The 17737-nt window shown below is 37.7% G+C and overlaps 1 protein-coding gene and 1 long non-coding RNA gene across 2 annotated transcripts in view; one reads left to right on the plus strand and one right to left on the minus strand.

Annotated features, from left to right (window-relative positions):
- Positions 1–12080, minus strand: part of PAPOLG (poly(A) polymerase gamma) — a 32909-nt gene extending 20829 nt beyond the window's left edge. Inside the window, exons 1-6 of the mRNA XM_060168699.1 lie at positions 11836–12080; positions 9700–9861; positions 8139–8205; positions 3417–3498; positions 3080–3189; positions 1822–1875 (exon numbers count right to left, since the gene is read on the minus strand). Coding sequence (XP_060024682.1) covers positions 1822–1875; positions 3080–3189; positions 3417–3498; positions 8139–8205; positions 9700–9861; positions 11836–11852 — 492 coding nt within the window. The 5' untranslated portion in view covers positions 11853–12080. The remainder of the gene's footprint in view (positions 1–1821; positions 1876–3079; positions 3190–3416; positions 3499–8138; positions 8206–9699; positions 9862–11835) is intronic.
- LOC132531121 (uncharacterized) lies at positions 11496–15214 on the plus strand. Its single transcript, XR_009544020.1, has 4 exons — positions 11496–11597; positions 12046–12277; positions 13794–13837; positions 14986–15214. It is a non-coding gene; the product is annotated as an uncharacterized LOC132531121 (long non-coding RNA).
- Positions 15215–17737: the final 2523 nt, after the last annotated feature.

A 17737-nucleotide genomic window follows, 5' to 3' on the forward strand; every position in this document is an offset into this window, starting at 1 on the left:
CTCCCTCTTGAAACCCCATTAAAATACCAGCAAAATTTTGTGTTTTTTTTGTTTTAGTTTTATTTTGTTTTTAAAGGCATAACCCACTAAGTCAAAGAGAACAGAAGGAGACAACGGTAAAAACCATGAAATCTGGAAAGCAGATGGACAAATGGTAACAGACTCAGCAGATCTAAGGAAGCAGAGATAAAACATATTATATCTGGGAAATAAGGACAGGAGGCTGTAAATAAGTTCTTAAATAAAAAGGAACATTTAGAGAATAAAAAAGTATTCTTAGAAATTAAAAACATGATGGCAGGGCTTCCCTGGTGGCGCAGTGGTTGAGAGTCCACCTGCCGATGCAGGGGACACGGGTTCGTGCCCCAGTCCGGGAAGATCCCACATGCCATGGAGCGGCTGGGCCCGTGAGCCATGGCCACTGAGTCTGCGCGTCCGGAGCCTGTGCTCCGCAACGGGAGAGGCCACAACAGTGAGAGGCCCACGTACCGCAAAAATAAATAAAAAAATTTAAAAAAATTAATTAAAAAAAAATATGATGGCAGAAATGGAAAACAAGAGAACATTTAGAAGATGAGAAAACCCCAAAAAAGCAGAACAAAAATATGAAGATGTAGTTATAAGTGGGAAGGAAGAAGTAAAAAAAAAAAAAAAAAAAAACCAAAAAAACACGGCAGTCCTGGGGGTCCAACATACAAATGTTAGGAGTTCCAGAAAGAGACAGAAAACAAAGGCGGGCAACACAACTGAATTCAATACAATTTCCAAGAACTGAAGGACAGGTATTTCCAAACTGAAAGAACTACTTGAGTGCCTTAGCACATTTGGTTGAAAAGACACATACCAAAACAAAGTGTATTACCATAAATTTTACAACTATGAAGACCAGGGAAAAAAGAAGAAAAGAAAATCACACAAGTGGCCAAAAAGGCAAAATAGGTCACATAAAAACCATGAGTAACCAAATTGGCCTCACACTCCTCAACAGAGTGTGGAAGCTAGAAGACAATGAAGCAAGGCCTTCAAAATTCTGAGAAACATTATTTCCCACCTAGAAGTCTATGCTTAGCCAAACTATCAATTTGGTGTGAGAACAAAATAAAGATATTTGTAAACATTCAAGATCTCAAAAATATGTGCTCTTTTTCAGGAAGCTGGTGGATGAGTGCCACTAAAATGAAAGTAAGTCAAGAAAGAAGAAAACTCAAGAGAGAAGCAAAAGGAAATCCCAGGATGAGAGAAGAAAGATGTCAGAATGACAGCTGTATTATCAGTCATGGAGAACAATCAGTGTGGATTAGAAGAAGTGAGAAGAATCAGTGAGATATTTTTTCAAGACGATAATGACAGGACACCTGAGAAATCCAAATCTATTTAGCGGAGATTTAGACAACTAGGAGAGACTGAATTTGAATTAGTCAAAGTATAAACATCAAGCAAATAAAACACAAAACATTAACTCCCAAGAAAACAAAAGACACACAGCAAAGAATGGTAACCTAGTACGTTTTGTGCTCAGTTTTGAACATTATTTATAAGACCATAATAATATAAACACTGAATACTGCTCCAACTAAAACTATAATAATATAATTATTTTAGGAGATTATGGGAATGAGAAGGATGTGTATAAACATCTTGGGGGTAGGGATGGAGGCTGGTTCCTTTTCCATGGTGAGGAAGGACTCACCATGACTAGAGTATTTGATTCCTTAAAATCTGTGCCTATATAAGTCTGATTTTTAAACTATAAAACAAACAAACAAACCCATATAGGTTAAATAATTCAATTATAAAGTCAGAAAAATATTTAACACTTACTTCAATTCCATCAAATTCAAATTTTATAACAGGCACAAAGGCATCTTCTACAGCCTACAATAAAAGAAAACAATTATAACAAATAAGGTGTAATCCTTTATCCTTCCCAAATGCCAGTAACATGAATACTTTTTCTCCCAATTTTTATTTTAACTCAGTAGGAAAACTGAAAATTTTCTTAGTTTCTCATTCTACCTAAGCAAGCACTTCTACTTTGTGACTGTGTTGTTTAAGATACGCAAAATGTCCATGACAGTAGTTACCTAACATATTATCCTTCTAAAAATATTCATCAGAAACTGGCAGGCAGAACTGCTATCATCTGGGTATTTACTATTTGTTGAACTTAGCTGAAAACTGATTATTTACAAAAAGCACTAGTGTTAGATATTAAAATATCAGATCCATGACTAATCTATCAAAAAAAATCTATATCATTTGGATTTAGTAGAAACGTTTCTCTGAGCCTTCTTTAATCCCCCAACCTAACAATTTTTTTTTCTTTTTTGTAAATTTTTTGGCCCCACTGCCATGTGTGGATCTTAGTTCTCCGACCAGGGATGAAACCCTCGCCCCCTGCACTGGTAGCTTGGCGTCCTAATCACTGGACCACCAGGGAATTCCCCAACTTAACAAATTCTTAACCTCCTTCTCCATTCCCAGACACCCAAATAACACAAATCCTCTGAGCTTCGCCTTATCCAAGCACTTGAGATTGCATTAAAACTACCTGTTTGCTTAGTACCCCCAGTCCCTCCCTCACATAAACTATCTTGTTCGCTCTTGTATTTGTGGGACTAAGGCCAGTATCTGATGAATCATTGGTGCTGAAATTTTATTTGCTGAATGAATGGCTAGATATACACACATAAAGAGTTACTAGTTGAACCTTATACATAATGAGCCATTTGCTGTGCACCAACCATTTATCAGATATTATAGTAAATGATTTATGTAAATTATCTCATCAATCCTCCAAAAAACTTTATAAAAATGTTATCACTAGATCTTCATTTGATAGCTAAGGAAACTGAGACTCAGAGAGAATAGGTAACTTGACCAAAATCCACAAGCTAATATGTGGTAGATTCTAGATTCAACACAGGTGTGTATAACTAAAAAGCCCATGTTTTTAGTCATTACTGTTATTTTAACAAGATACAGCAACTTCTTAAGAAATACATCAACCATCATAAGCCCTAGCTTTTGCAGTTATCTGTTAACAAATTCAAAATATTAAATACGAGAGGATACTTACTCTTAAGTTTCTAATGCCATCTTGATGTTTCAATTTTTCAAAAAAAGACTGAAAAAAATCAGATCTCTCCACATGTCTTGGAGCAACACAAAGTGCATCAATGTCAGCTCCTGCAAATCAAAGTATTTATTATCAAGAACAGTATATTGAATATGTATTACATTTTTGTATACACAAACATATGTACAGAAGAAACTACGTAAGATGAGTATAGGAAATAATATAGTACTCTAGTAGTGAGATAATGGGAATTTTTTCCTCTGTATTTTCTGATTATGAACAACAAATAAGTTTGTTATTGCAAGTTCTTACCAGTAAAACATAGAAAAGCAATTACCTTTGGTGTGTACTCCAAGCCTATAGGAGCCAAAGGTGAAAATTTTTCCACCAACAGTAGCCACAACAGAAGGTGGGAGATTCTAAAATAAAATAAAAAATTTTTTAAGGCATTCAATTGTTCAAATTATTTAGCATTAAAATTGTCTAAATGCTCTAATACATGTTGACAAGGATGTGAAGAAAAGGGAACCTTTGTAGACTATTGATGGGAATGTATATTGGTGCAACCACTGTAGAAAACAGTAGTAAGGTTCCTAAAAAAACACTAAAAACAGAACTACCAGGGACTTCCCTGGTGGTGCAGTGGTTAAGACTCCACATTCCCAATGCAGGGGGCCTGGGTTTGATCCCTGGTTGGGGAACTAGATTCCACATGCATGCCACAACTAGGAGTTTGCATGACGCAACTAAGGAGCCCATGCGTCGCAACTAAGGAGCCAGCAAGCCACAATTAAGGAGCCTTTGAGCTGCAGCTAAGGAGCCCACCTGCCGCAACTAAGACCCGGCACAACCAAATAATAAATAATTAAAAAAAAAAAAAGAACTACCACATGATCCAGCAATTACACTCCTGGGTATATATCCAAAGAAAATGAAAACATTAATTTGAAAAGAGATATGCACCCTAATGTTCATAGCAGCATTATTTACAATAGCCAAGACACAGAAGCAAACTAAGTGTCCATCAACAGATGAATGGATAAAGATGCAGTATATATACAGAATGGAATATTAGCCATAAAAAAGAATAAAATTTTGCCGTTTGCAACAACGTGGATGGACTTCGAGGGTATTATGCTTAGTGAAATAAGTCAGACAGAGAAAGACAAACACTGTATGATATCACTGACATGTAGAATCTAAAAAATAAAACAAACTAGTGAATATAACAAAAAAGAAACAGACTCACAAATACAGAGAACTAACTAGTGGTCACTAGTGGGGAGAGGGAAAGGGAGAGGGACATGATAGAGGTAGGGAATTAAGAGGTACAAACTACTATGTATAAAATAAATAAGCTACAAGGATACACTGTATAGCACAGGGAATATAGCCAATATTTTATAATAACTATAAGTGGAGTATATAACCTTTAAAAATTGAGAATCACTATGTTGTACACCTGAAATTTATATAATATTGTAAATAAACTATACCTCAATTTTAAAAAATTGCCTAAATGCTACTGATATGTACTACATTTGTCAAGTTTGGTGACCTGACATTTGTAAAAGTACTTCAGAGCTTTTTTGATTGCAGCTGAAGTAATGAAGGTATTTCCAGAGGAAAGACAAGACAAATTTGTGTCCAGTATACATGCACACATCTCTATCTTAAGAAAAACATTTTTTATCACTTGACCCTACCTGTCCCCCCAAATTACCTGATTTGGCTCCATCACTTAAAAGTCACCAAGGAACTTGGAACTACCAAATTAATGCACTTTCAGCTCTCTACAGTTATCATACTCTTGACTAATACTATCTCCCCTTTAGTTTTTGTGACAGATATGCTTAACTTATTGATTCTAGCTCTGTAATATTTCTGCCAGAAAGTGGGGTAATTCTTGACATGATCTCCTTATGAGACCTAATCTAACAACTTTAATTAACATATTTTTGGTTGTACCAGAATTACAATGCTACTTTTCACCTCTCTCTAGAGCCAATTCTAACTGCCCATCAGATATTTTCACTCAGACTTTCTGATCCACTTCAGTATACATGCCTGAAACCTAGCAAAAAATTCTTCCTATGATAAACCAGGTATACCTCCTGATTTCTCTATTTTTGTTCCTTATTTTCCTTACTGCCCATACCTATAAGTCATTATTATTCTTCCTGGCTTACCAATTCTTAGGTTATATCCCTCACATGTCACTTCCTCCCCACCCACTCCCATTCTGTGCTATTTGACAGTATCATAAGTTACCCTCTTGCTATTAGTCTTTATTTCTTACTCCATTTTGTTAAAAATTCACTGGCTGGTGTTCTTAAATTAACTCTATTACATAACTCTTCTGCTCAAAACTTGCCAATGCATTCTTCTACGGATACTGATCCTTGGATCCCAAGGACATCCACAGTATGCTCTTAAGGATCTTTCTTGCCTTGTCTCCTAATATTCCCTTCTGAAGCTCCAACTGCCAACACGTTACATAACCTAGTCTCCTTTCCATTGCATTTGCCATTTTCCTTCTCTCAAATGCTTGCCATCCTCTCTGGGTATCTCAATACCATCTATTTTTCAAAGATCACTTCAAGTTCCACCTCCCTCATGAAGCTTTCTTTGATTATCCATCTTGCAACAAGCTCCTTTTTCCCCCTGTGCTCCTCTACTGTTATTATCTTTAACCACTTTTATACTACATTTATTGACTTTTTTTATTCTGTGTATGTTAGTTCCATCTCTTCAACTATATTTGAATTCCTTGAAGGTGAGAACTATGTCTACTACTTCTATTTCCCCAAAATGCCCAGTCTAAGTTCCAGAGAGTAATATCTGCTAATGAACTTGACTAAAAGTATCTGCATAACAGGACATTATGTTTGTTATTTTCTGTTTAACGGACATGTTTCAAGAGTACCACAAATAATAGCTAGAAAGAGTTAATAAAATTATTGATGACTAACATGAATCAAAAGGATAGAGAAGCCCCTTTTAGTTTACCTTCCTACTTTGAAAAGCATGATTTCTTCTTGATTTATGAGAAAGTGATAAACTGAATCACAGAGTAAAGTATTTTCCCCACAAACCACAGTATTTAACTAAAATGATTTGACTTGGAGTTCTGGACTGTTTAAACTTTAAATATTCCAACTGTGTGTAGAATACTAAAATGATCTTTGATCTAACTCAAATCCTTCAGATATTTTTCAAACTAAAATATGCATAAATGAAAGGGAATTATAATGATATAAAAAAGACCAATCACCTTATCTATGCAAATAAAGATGTTAAAACCAATTAAAATTTTTAAAATGATTACATATTTTATTTCCTTTGCTTAAAAAATGCCAAACAGTGGCAAAGCCTCAAATTTTTAACAATGGTTTTATGCCTAGAAATTAAATGGAAACCAGCTACTGGTCTTTGCAGATTAAAGCACTGATGTGAATGAAATGAGGGAAAAAGCAATTTAAATAATTAAAAACAAAAAAACCTTTTGACCTTGGAACAGATTCTACTGGATTTTTCTTTTAGGTGCAAAAAACCACACAGTAAGAAAATTAGTTAGGTGTATCTCTCAATAAAGTAATCTAGCCTCTTTTGTGAATAGTTTAACACTTGACTTCCCTTGATGTATCCTAGAATATGGATGGGAGCAAAGACCTCAGCACAACCACATCAGCTGACATAAAGACCACACAAGAAGTCATAAAGCTTGATACTTTGATTTTAAAAGAATTCTACCAAGTTGTGTATCTGGTTTGCATACCCATAGCAATTATGGGCTGACATTTATTCAATCCCTGAGCTCTGTCCTGAGGTTGCACAGGTGAATAAGGTTTATTTCTTAAGGAGTTGATCAGCTAGTAGCAGAGAAACAAGCATGATTTTTTTTTTTTTATTACTCATGACTAGCATTTCACCTGCTCAGAATTCAACCTAACTGAAAACCTCTACTATTGATAACCCTGCTGTGAGCTCAGAAATGAGCCAGATAGTCATTTGGCAGCAAAAGTAAACAGCGTAAAGACCACTTATTTAAACTCAATGATTGTAGATTAGCACAGTCCCTCATAACCTTATTCAGAGCCCATTTTTTAAAAGAACCAATTTTATATATGTATCATAAGTACAGAAGGAAATAATAAAAGTTGTAAAAGAAAGAATTCTAACAGGTGTTTATCTAATTTCTAAACTGATGCAGATTAATGGGCAGAAAGGGATTTGACAGAGAGAGACACTACTGCTGTGAGCCATTAACTTTCAGCTGAATGCTGTTAAGAGATGGGAAAACTGTAAAAAAAAAAAAAAAAAACCCTAAAATTTAAAATACAACAGTTTGAGCCACTTCGTGAAGGGGCAAATAGTATTACCCAGTTGAACATGCCCTACACCTCATTTTACTACAGCCAGTAAAATAATATTCATAGTGATGATTCCCTGACAAATGAGAATTCAATTATACTCAAAATACTCTAAGAAAGCAAGAAAAATGTAATCGATTTTAGAAGAAAAATAGTTAAGCTACCAGAGGGGGGAAAAAGTTGTGTAAGTATAAATTAGGGTTTGCAAACTCCTATGTCTCATGGGCCAGGCAGGAATGCAAATGACGAAAGTATACACATAAGAAACACAGAAACTGATAACTGACAGTTGCTGTGTCAGAGAGAGCAGGGAGTGATGGGGACCATGAAGCACTGAAGGGGAGGAGCCCAATTCTACTCAAGCCTCTTCCTGCCTTGCACAAAGGAAGGCCCAGTGCTGCCAGACCTGGTATTTCACAAGAAGTCTGAAATCTGGCTTTTAAAGTAAAATCTCAGTAGTTAAATTTTGATCTACTACATGTGAGTCAAGCAAGACATTTATGTGAACTCCAGTCAGACACTGGCTACCTCTGGGGTAAATCCTCACTTATTTAGGACTCAATATCTACACCAATTCATTTCCAAGTATACTAAAAAGTTTTAATGTATTTCTGATTATTCTCAACTCTGCATCTTACTACCAGGACATAATGAAACTATGAATTCAATTTAGTTTAGAGTCTTACCTTACTCTCACTGACCTCAGAAATCCATTCTTTTACTAAATTGTTCAGTTTACCAAGAACAACCAGCCTATAATAAAAAATAACATGCTTTAGATGAAAACAAACACACACCAAAAACAAACTATTTTAAAAAGTAATTAAACATATAGGCAGTACCTTTGTGTTGGTGCTAGAGTAAAAGCATATTATACACGTGCTAATGCTATCACATCTGTTGACACATGGCACATCTCTTTGGCATTCTTAGGTTCCTAAGAGTTCCAAAGAGACGATAAATGTGATTGATAGTATTTTGGTCTTTGAGCTATTTTCAAAATTCAAAAAGCCTAGTAAAAAAATCAAAATTACCTTCAATAAAGCTGCAGAGGCCAACTGAACTGTCAACTTTCTTGGCCTTACTATGGAATAAAATCAATTCAGTGTGGTGATAATAGAGGTTAGCATTCTCTCACTGACAGTTATGAGTTTTTGGATAATAAAAACAGGTAAATAATTTATTGGCTAATTTTTATAAAATTTACTTAATAAAAGCAATTTGATATTAAAACAAACTTGCAACCAATGGCATATCCAAATCCAGATTTAAAAAAAAAAAGAAGAAAGATAGAAGAGTTTAGGCATCTCAAAGATAACACATGAAAAACTGAATTCTTGATCTGTCCGAACCTGCTTCTCCTTCAGCCTTCCCCAGGTAATGGAATCCCATCCTTCGAGATGCTGAGACCAAAAATCTTGGCATCGTCCTTGACCCCTCCCCTCCCACCCCCTCACATTCCACAGTCATTAAACCACCCTACTTTTAAAATACATCCAGAATTCTACTACTTCTTATCACTTCCACCTCCATCCCTAGTTCTGGCCACCATCATGTTTTTCCTTGGGTTATTATAATAGCCTCCTAACTAGTTTCCCTGCTTCTGCCTTTGACCCCCCTTCAGACTATGCTCAGTAAAGCAGCCGGAGTGACTATGTTAAACATGAGTAAATCATGTCAATCTTTTGCTCAAAACCCTAACAGCTTCCCATCTCACTCAGAGTAAAAGCCAAAACCGTTATAAATGGCTTTCAAGGTCCTAAGTGACCTTTCCTTCCAAGCTCCTTCCCACCTCATTTACTTTAAGCCCACATTTCCCTTCTTATTCACTCTGCTTCACATACCTAGGCTACCCTGCTGTCTATTTCTTAAATATACCAGGTACACTCCCACCTCAAGCCTTCTGCCTAGAATGCTCTTCCCTCATACCCACATAGCTCCTCTCTCACCTTTAAAATTTCCCTCAAATGTCAATGAGGCCTTCCCTGACAACCTCCTCTCCCAGCTTCATTCTTCTCAGCAGCACTTGTCAAGTGTAACACTGTATTTATTTTACTTACTTGGCTAATTGTTAGTTTCCTCCTCTAACCTTCAACTAAAATATAAACTCCAGGAGGGCCAAGTTTTCTCTTCATTTTGTCATTTTTATATCCCTAGGCAGGGACATAATTGGTACTTGATATATGTTCACAGAATTAATGATTAAAGAATGTACTATAAAATATTTTGCATTGTTAAGTGACATACCTGTGGTTCAATTCTTCCTCATCTTCAAATACTCCAAATGGTTTCATGGCATCAATTAATTTCTGTGTGTAAATATGATCAATTTCTTTTGGACATGCCAAGCTAATTGGAGAGGTGATTCCATAATGCTTTTGTTGACGCTGGCTGTCCAGCACGGTGTTTCTGTTCAAGAAAAATGAAACAGCAGAAAAAATTTAAAGTACCATATACTGATACATTAAATCTCTCAATCCACTCATTACTTTAGCTACCTTAAAAGTTTAGTAAGTACTAATGGTTGGAGCCCCGCTTTTTTTTTTTTAACGAAAAAAGGATATTTTGTGCTTATGTTGATGAAGGACTATTCATACTGCCTCAAGCTTTCATGGTTAGGATGTCTTTTCAAGCCAAAAGCAGCCTGTGTTGGCATCAGGACAGCTGTACCAACACCACTCAGCTCAAATGCAAAGAGCCTGAATGGGAGCTGGGCCAGGGCCACCTCCACTACACACCCTGCAGACTTAAGTCAAGTACCATCTACAGTCAGTCTTTGAAAAGCAGTCAGCCACTCGAAAGAAAGCTCTAAGTAAAAACAATGCCCCCCCCCCAAGAAACAAAAACATCCCATTAGCAGGTCCTAGTGAAATAGTCTAGCTTTTAAAAAGCAATCACAACTAGATTTGTTCCCAAAACATACATTAACATTCCTTGCTTGCATCAGAGTTTATAGTCCTAACATTCTATCACTCTAGTTAATTGTTTTCTTCATTGTCTAAGTGAAGTCTATGACACCAGCTACCTTGGGCCCCACTTTCTTATCTATATGCTGAAAAAGTTGACTATCAAGGTCCCTACTAGCACTGAAATTCCAAATCCATTATTCTGAACCTCCCTCATCTAGACAGGAAAACAAGGCAAGCAACAGAATTCCACATTCCCTTCCACTCATAAGTAAACAGTCTTGGAGCAAGTCTAGTACAAGTGTACAAGGAGACATGTACAAAAATGTTCACTGCCACACTGTAACATTAAAAAAAAAAACTTAGAAATGACCTAAAATAATCACTAACAGGAAAAGGACTAAATTAGGGTGTATCCCTACAATGGAATACAATACAGTAGTACTAATTAATTAGAGCTGAAAATACTATCATGGACAAATCTCAAAGATATTATGTTGTACTAAAGAAGTTGTTGAATGACAAGTGTGATACTAGTTATATAAAGCTTAAAAACAAGTAAAACAATGCCGATTATTGACACATACATGTATAGTAATAGCATAAAAAACATGCAGCAATAAGCATCAAATTTGGAACTGTGGGGAACTCTGGAGAGGGAGGTGGATGGACCTCTGAAGAAGGTAACAGAATCCTTCAGATGTATTCGGTATGCTTCTTTTCTTTTAAATAAAGATATGTGTGTACACACACACACACACACACACACACACACACACGTAAAGTTATGCTTTGGGAGAGATGGATGGTGGCTACACAAATGATGCTTATGTTATTCTCTGCATTTTTCTTTATGTTTAAATTATTTCCTAATAAACTAAAATGTAAGAAGCTACGACAAAATCTTGCCAAGCACGGACACTGTTTCTGACTTATCAAAGTATGAGCAGGAGGTATAGACCGGCAGATGTACTGTGGATAGGTGGGGAGACCAGGGAGACCATAGTCATTACGAAAGAGAAACCCATGGGCTGGGATAGGTCATTCACTCCAGGAGACGTGGAGACAGCCGGTCAGGAAGGGAGGAGGGGGAGGGAGGGGGATGGTATTTGCGCCAATGCAGACAGGAGCAGAGACCGGCTCAGACAGCGCTGGGGGCAGGAGAGTAACCGACAATTTCTCCCCACGGACACACGCGCCTCTCTTCCGCCGCAACCTTGTCTGGGGGCGTCCTCAGAGGTAGGGCAGCCAGGGGCAGATGGGGACTCCTCCAGTCCCCGAGTCTGTGTAGCGGTGGCCAGGTGAGCCGCCGGGTGTAGGGGAGGTGCCCTTGCCAAACGGCCGGGAGAGGGGAAGGAGACCATTGAGAGAGCTCAGGGCACGGCGCGAGGGGCAGGGAACAGAAACGGGTGCCAGGCCGGCCACCCCAGCCCACCCCGTTATGCCTCGCCCCCAACCGCCGGCCCCCACCACTTACGCAGACATCTCTTTCATCGCTTCCTGCGCCTCCCTCACCGGCGAGTCTTTCGCTCTGGAGTCCTGTTCTTGCTCTTCCCTTCTCCTCCTGTCCACTTTCCTCCGCTCGCTTGGAGCTCGCTTGCTCGCTCACTGTCTCACTTACTACGGCCGAGGCATCCAACCGAGTAGTGAAAACACCAGAAAACCGGCTCTATTTATGACAATACAGCGCGGCCGACGCCAATATGGCGCCTCTTCCCAGCCTGCCCCTCGCCCGCTGAGGACCCGCCCCTGAAGGCCTGGACCCGCCTTGACCCCGCCCCCTCTCCCTTTGGGTCCCTGGAGGCTCCGGGGGCCCCGCCCACAGAGGCGCCGGCTGCGGCTGCCGACACCGGTGCGAAGGAGCGTTTGGTCCCCTCCTTTGTCAGTGGGACTGTCAATCCAGACTAACTGCTTGGAAGGTAATTTGGAACATGTTTTCCTTGTTTCTCTTATTCTCTTATGAAAGCCTATATCATATATTTTTAAAAACTCCACAACCTTGCCTAGCGAATACTATTTTAACTCTTCCATTATACCACACTTTTAATTTAATCGGTTATAGTCATACATAATCTAACTAACCCACTCGTGGAGGAGATTATGTCGTGAAAAGGTCACACCCAGGAACGTGTGACTTTGCAGTTACCCCGGAGAGAAGCAAGCTTGTAAATTGGAGGCTAACTGTTCGCCTTTAAGTACCGCCCCTGGTTCATGGCATTCTAGCAGTTAGGTAACGGAGGTTGATAGGAAGGCTGGCAGTTTGCAATAGGAGGATAAATACAAGGCTGAATCAAAATCGCACACTTTCAAATAGTGGAGATCATGTTCCATGTGAGTGTGAGGATGAAAACGGGAAAATGATGACAAATTTTAAAACGTTAAAGGGCAGAAACAATTTAAAACACTAAGTCGTTACAAGGAAAAGAATGTCAAGAAGATGCTTTTTCTTGGAACGTGACACAGTAGATAGAGAAGATAGAATCATAGAGAAGACAGAATTAATCATTCAAAAATATTTATTGATAATCTAATCTGTCCCAAGCACTGTGTGAGGCTCCAGTGATTTAATTGTGCATAAAACCAGATGTATATTCTTTAATTTTATGGAGTTTAGAGTTTAGTGAGGAAACAGTCAAATATAAGTGATATTCTTCTGTTGTAGAACTAAATCGCCTACTATGTGTCAGGCACAGGAGATACTTAATTCCCGCTCTTGAGAATTCACAGTCTAGTGAAGGAGAACAAGCATATACAAAGATCATTAAAATATGGTATGGTCCGTGATAAGATGGGGTCAGGGCATTTAGGGAGGACTAAAGCAGGCTGCCTAAACTTGAGGGCTGGGATGGTCAATAGTGGCTTCCTGGAATAGGGTATTCGCTGATGGAGGAGTTAGGGCAAATTGCGTACATCTGGCCCTGGGCCCTGGTAAAAGCACCTTCCTGTTCTCTTGGCACATGGGCCTCGAGGGTCCCTGCTGCCTCTAGGTTTTGTCTAGGGCTCATTGGAAGGGCTTGTGGTCTCAGCCCAAAGCATCACAGGGCTAATTCTTCTCCCACCTCTCCCCATCTCCCCAACAGTTTAGGGAATCTTGCCAGACTGGGAGACAGAAAGTCTCCTTTCCTCAAGGTTTCTAACCAAGACATTTGTTACTAGTTGCATAGAGTTCTCTTCACGGCTCAGCCTCGTTTCAAACCCCAAAGCCAGAAAGAGTTGCAGGTTGATTCTGTTACCTGCACAGGGCAGAGTCCTTAGCTCAGCGCCAGGAACATAGGATTCAATAAATCTAACTCTTGTTTACATTGATTACCATAACTCTTATCTCCTAATTTTTCTCTTCATTTATGTATTTAATTTTGAAATATTTCTTTTCCTTCTTGCCTTTCTTTCTTTTCTCTTATAGAATGCTTTTGTTTTGCTTTTTTCTCTGTATAGAATGCTTTGTTTGCTCTTACCTGCTGCAGTAATTTGGAAGAAAGGTAAACTCTGCTTTCAATTCTACTAGTTCAAGGAAATCCTAAAGTGTTTCAAAGACAGCTTTAAGCCTTTATTTATGTAATTATCAAAGTCAACATCAGAACAATACTTTTTAATTCTGTTTTACGTTGTTATTTGTAGTTTGCCTCATTTTTATTTGTTTCTTCCCATTTTCCCCATCTTTGTTAATCTACCTGGGATTGAATGCCAGTCCCCAACCCCCATTTCAATAAGGACACTTTCTTTCAAGGAAGAATATGTTTTCCTTTGTGTGTGGGGGGGGCGGTGGTCTACATTGTAGCAGTACTTTTTTTTTTTTTTTCCTTTTTTGCGGTACATGGGCCTCTCACTGTTGTGGCCTCTCCCGTTGCGGAGCACAGGCTCCGGACGCGCAGGCTCAGCGGCCATGGCTCACGGGCCCAGCCGCTCCGCGGCATGTGGGATCCTCCCAGACCGGGGCACGAACCCGCGTCCCCCGCATCGGCAGGCGGACTCTCAACCACTGCACCACCAGGGAAGCCCGTAGCAGTACTTTTTAAGCTAAAATTTTCCAATTACAAATGTAACCCATGGGACTTCCCTGGCGGTCCAGTGGTTAAGACTTGCCTTCCAATGCAGGGGGTGTGGGCTCAATCCCTGGTCAGTCGATCCCTGATTCCAATGCAGGAGGTGCTAAGATCCCATATGCCTCTTGGTCAAAAAAACCAAAACATAAAACAGAAGCAATATTGTAACAAGTTCAATAAAGACTTTAAAAATGGTCCACATCAAAAAAAACAAAACAAAACAAAAACACAAATGTAACCCATGTTTGTAAAAAAAAAAAAAAGAAAAAGAAAAGAAAGAGTGGAAATCTCTCCCTCCTTCCATTCCTAACTCCATTTTTACTCCCCAGGGAACCATTATTAACAGCTGGGTATCCTTCCAGAATGTTTTCGATATAACCCAAACCGCATATAAACATGTACTAGAGGTTTTGATTTTATTGTTTTTTAATTTTGAAAAATAAATAAAGGGGTCATACTGCACATGTTGTCCTGCTCCTTTTTTTTTTTTAACCAAAAAAATCATGAGCATCTTTCTATGTTAGTAAATGTTATGGACTGAATTGTGTCCCCAAAATTTCATATGTTGAAGTTCTATTTTCCAGCACCCAAGAATGTGACTATATTTGGAGAGTTTAAATAAGGTCATTAGTGTGGCCCCTACTCTAGTACGACTGATGTCCTTATAAGAAGAGGAAATTTGGACACAGATGGCACAGAGGAAAGGCCATGTGAAAGCACTGGAGAAGACTGCCATTTACAAGCCAAGGAGAGAGGCCTCAGAAGAAACCAACCCTGCTGACATGTTGTCTCAAATTTCTAGCCTCCAGAACTGTGAGAAAAGAAATCTTTGTTGTTTAAGCCTCCTACCTAGTCTGTGTTACTTTCTTATGGAAGCACTAGCAAACCAATATAGGAAGTATACACCTACTTTTTCACAGTAATATGGTATTCTTTGTCATAAATAATATGTAATATTTGTCAAAATATATTTAACCATTTCACTGGTTCATTTGTCTCAGATTTGTTTATATTATAAATAATGCTATAGTAAACATCCTTATATATATATCCTCTACACTTGTATCACTAGTCATTAATAGATTCTTAATGATGGGATTACTATGTCAAAGGGTATGTATATTTAAAAATAAAATTTATCAGACAGAGAAAGACAAATATGATATCGAAAACATATCACAGAATCTAAAACAATGACACAAATGGGACTTTCCTGGTGGTCCAGTGGCTAAGACTCTGCACTCTCAATACAGGGGGCCGGGGTTCGATCCCTGGTTAGGGAACTAGATCCCCACCTGCCGCAACTAAAAGTTCACATGCCACAACTAAAGATCCCGCGTGCTGTAAGTAAGACTTGGCGCAGCCAAATAAATAAATAAATAATTTTAAAATAATAAAAAATGATAAAAATGAACTTACAAAACAGAAATAGACTCACAAACATAGAAAACAAACTTATGGTTACCAAAGGGGAAAGGGGGGAGGGGTAAATTAGGAGTTTGGGATTAGCAGATACAAATTACTATATATAAAATAGATTAAACAGCAAGGACCTACTGTACAACACAGGGAACTATACTCAATTTAGAAATTTTCTAAATTTATATTTAGAAAATAATCTAAAAAAAGAATCTAATTTATACATATATGTATAACTGAATCACTTTGCTGTACACATGAAACTAACACAACATTGTAAATCAACTATATTTCAATAATAAATAAATAAATAAAATAAAATTTATATATTCCAAATTGTCCCCTAAGAAGGTTATTCCAATTTACACTCTAACCAACAACGTGTATGACATGGTCTATTTCCTTAAACCTTCACAAATGCTAGATATTAAAAATGCTTTCTATCCTTATTATGAAAATTATAAATGTTCAGAAAAGTAGAGAGAGTAGTAGAATAAAGCCATATACCTATCACTTAGATTTAATAATTACTTTAACATTTTGTCATATGTTTCACTTTTTTTAAATTGAAGTTTTTTTAAATATAGACATTGTGATTCCTAAATATTTCACTCCTAATATTTTTTTCCTCCAGTTTTGTTGAGATATAATTGACAAATAGCACTCTGTAAGTTTAAGGTGTAGAGCATAATGATTTGATTTATTGGGTTGGCCAAAAATTTCGTTTTCTGTAACATCTTATGGAAAAACTTGAACTTTTTGGCCAACCCAACAACACATACATCATGAAGTGATTATCACAGTAGGTTTAGTGACCATCTATCATCTCATATAGATACAAATTTAAAGAAATAGCAAAAATTTTTTTCTTTTGATGAGAACTCAGGATTTACTTTCTTAACTTTCATATATAACATACAGCAATGTTAATTGTATTTATCATGTTGTACATTACATCCCTAGTACTTAGTTGTCCTGTAACTGGAAGTTTGTACCTTTTGACTGTCCAATTCCCCCACCCTCACCTCACTCCTAAATGTTCTGATATGCATATCTAAATAAGAACACTTCCCTACAGAACCACAATAATATCAACACACCCAAGTTTCCCCCACTTGTCCCCAAAATGTCTTTGCAGCAAGTTTGTTATATTAGAATCCAATCAAGAACTATGATTGCATTTGGTTGTTGGGTCTCTGAAGTGTACTTTAATCTAGAACAGACACTCCCTTTTCCTGTCCCTCCTTATCTCCCTCTTAAACCCTTCAGCTTTTTATTTTTCCTATGACACTGACTTGGAAAGAGCAGGATAGTTGCTCCCCTAGAATGTCCTAATTTCTGGATTTTTCTGATTGTCATTTAACAATAACCCCCATATTTTTTATTATTGGAAGTTGACACTGATGTCTTAGTTAGATTCAGGTTAAACACTGCATCACATAATGGTGTAACTAGGAGTCACATAATGAAGCTCTGGTTATTCCAATGTTGGCGATATTAAGATTGACCACTGGGTTTATGTGGTGACAATCATCTTGGAACTAGCTAGTGATCTGTGAGGTGATACTTTTGGCACCAGGTGAATATCCAGCTCTCTATCAAACTTTTACCTAGTAGTTTTAGCATTCACTGATAATTCTTGCCTTAATTATGTCCTTAGGGGTTGCAAATTGTGATTTTCAAATTTTGTCTACATTCATAGCTGGCATTTTTCTTGAAAGAAGTGCTTTTCCTCATCAACTAGGACTATTAGGTCACCCTGTGATACAATTACTATTGCAAATGAAAAATATTCCTGTCCCTTTCAGAGTAAGAACTTGGTGTAATGGTCACCTGCAAAGAAGTTTTTATTTATTTTCTTTGCTTGCCTGATTGTTTTATTATTCTTACTTTTTTTTTCTTTGAGTATCTTATGGA

Source organism: Lagenorhynchus albirostris, chromosome 13 (genome assembly GCF_949774975.1).
Source record: "Lagenorhynchus albirostris chromosome 13, mLagAlb1.1, whole genome shotgun sequence".
Classification (NCBI taxonomy): Eukaryota; Metazoa; Chordata; class Mammalia; order Artiodactyla; family Delphinidae; genus Lagenorhynchus; species Lagenorhynchus albirostris.